The sequence below is a fragment of the Loa loa genome (genome assembly GCF_000183805.2).
Source record: "Loa loa unplaced genomic scaffold supercont3.585, whole genome shotgun sequence".
In the NCBI taxonomy this organism is placed as follows: Eukaryota; Metazoa; Nematoda; class Chromadorea; order Rhabditida; family Onchocercidae; genus Loa; species Loa loa.
In genome coordinates, this window is record NW_018108765.1 from 4,787 (window position 1) to 6,765 (window position 1,979).

A 1,979-nucleotide genomic window follows, 5' to 3' on the forward strand; every position below is an offset into this window, starting at 1 on the left:
AATAATCTAAAAATTTCTTTATTGCTTTTGTTTTTCATTTTTTTTCTGTCTTATTCAATAAATTTTTAAAATTAAAAGAAAATAGCGAAAAAAAAAAGGAAATAAAAATGAAAAATAATAATGTAATGCATGTTTTATATATATGAATGTGTTTAAAATTTACCGAATTTTTGAATATTGTAACTTTTATGAGTGTAATATATTTAAATATGATAATTTCAAGAAATCACAAACAATATGAACTTTTATTCAAATTAAAATCTATTTATGAAATTTTTTTTTTAAAATGTATTAATATATATATATATGTATATTTGGTAAAATTTCAAATTTAAAATATTTTAGATTGCTTGGGCCACGACTTTTTGCTGTTTTTCCATCTGGTCGATTCGAACAGTATATTCCATCACGACCATTGTTTTGTGATGAATTTCAATATCCTGGGCAAAAATTTCGGAGTTTTTTTTTTTTTTCCAAAATTTAAACTTCAAATATTATTTGGTTTTTCTTGTTATTAATTATAATATGGTATTCGTGAAATTTTAGCATTACCAAATATTTGGGAAAGGTATATGCTCGAATTCATATGCTTAATGTACCTATTGCTAAAAAACCAGTAATTATTGATATAGCAAATGGATGGTTGCAAAAGTTAGGCAATAAATTGCGCCATAAAATGAGGCTTAAAATGGTGCAAGCTGATCTTTCAAAGGTAATATCTATCAAAACATTGATTGGCATATTATTCATTCATATTCAATTATTAATTAAATATATCATTCATTCAAAATTATACCATAATAAATGTAGTAAATTATTACATTTTATAGTTAATTATGGTATTTTCAAATTACAACAAATTACAGGAATGGTTTTCTTCTTTTTTTTTTACCATTTTGTCAATTCAACCAAAAATAATTTAAATTTTACAAATGTAGAAAATAAACAATTAAAATAGTAAATTAGGATGAAAAATGTAAAAGTTGTAGTGATAAAAAATATAAAAACTAAACAATTAAAATATCAAATTATAATTATTTTAGAAGAAAAAAAAAAAACCAAACAAAATATCTTTTTTTTTTCTTGTATTAGATAAAAAAATCATTGCGAAAAGATTTGTTATCGAGCAATTACGATATACAATATACATGTAAAATATTTATTTAAATTTTTAATGAGAAATATTGATTTTTCTTAAAGTATTAATTTACATGTAAATTTAAATTGAAAAAAGAAAGGAAAAGTTAAAAAGAAAAAAAAACAAAAAATAAATATATTTCCGTGTCCCGAGATTGTAACATGTGCAGTTTTGAAAAATGAATTAGAAATTGTCCAACAATGTTTGGAGAAAAGTGGAAGTCCAATTGTATTCTGTCACAACGATCTTCAGGTTATTCATTTTGCCAATTATTTCACAAAATATTATCCAAATGAAAAAATGCAAACACTTTTTTTTTCATTCATTTTAAAAAAAATTTTTGGGAAAAACAAAAGAAACTTCATTAAATAAATAATATATTGTAAATTAATTGATAAATTTTTAACAATAAATATTTTATTTTTGTTTTTTTAAATATCGATTAATTGATAATATGTTATATATTAATGTACCTATTCATATATTTTAACCCAAATATCCTTTATTTCCCTTCAAATTGGAAATCATATATTAATATAATGGAATTATAACATTTCGTTTTTTAAAATTTATTTGTAATCATGTTTGATAATGATTATGATATGACGAATAATAGAATTAGGTTAATTCAACTAAACGATGAATTTAGCATTAAATGTTTATGGGAAAAAATTCTGCTAATTAAAAGTTTGAAATGAATAATTTCAGGAGGGTAATATATTGCTACACAATCAATATAGTATTAATGAGAATGGTGATTTTGATATAAACGAAAATGAGGATCCAATTTCACCAATTGATTTTGAATATGCTAGCTATAATTACCGGTATTTTTTTTTTT

General features: G+C 21.2%; 1 protein-coding gene across 1 annotated transcript in view; it reads left to right on the forward strand.

The window, feature by feature from the left end:
* Positions 1-1,291: 1,291 nt before the first annotated feature.
* The window catches only part of LOAG_18849 (hypothetical protein), a gene marked incomplete at both ends in the record, with an annotated part of 2,529 nt that continues 1,841 nt past the window's right edge, over positions 1,292-1,979 (forward strand). Inside the window, 2 exons of the mRNA XM_020451511.1 lie at positions 1,292-1,390; positions 1,847-1,965. Of these exons, the coding sequence (XP_020304697.1) occupies positions 1,292-1,390; positions 1,847-1,965 (218 nt within the window). The remainder of the gene's footprint in view (positions 1,391-1,846; positions 1,966-1,979) is intronic.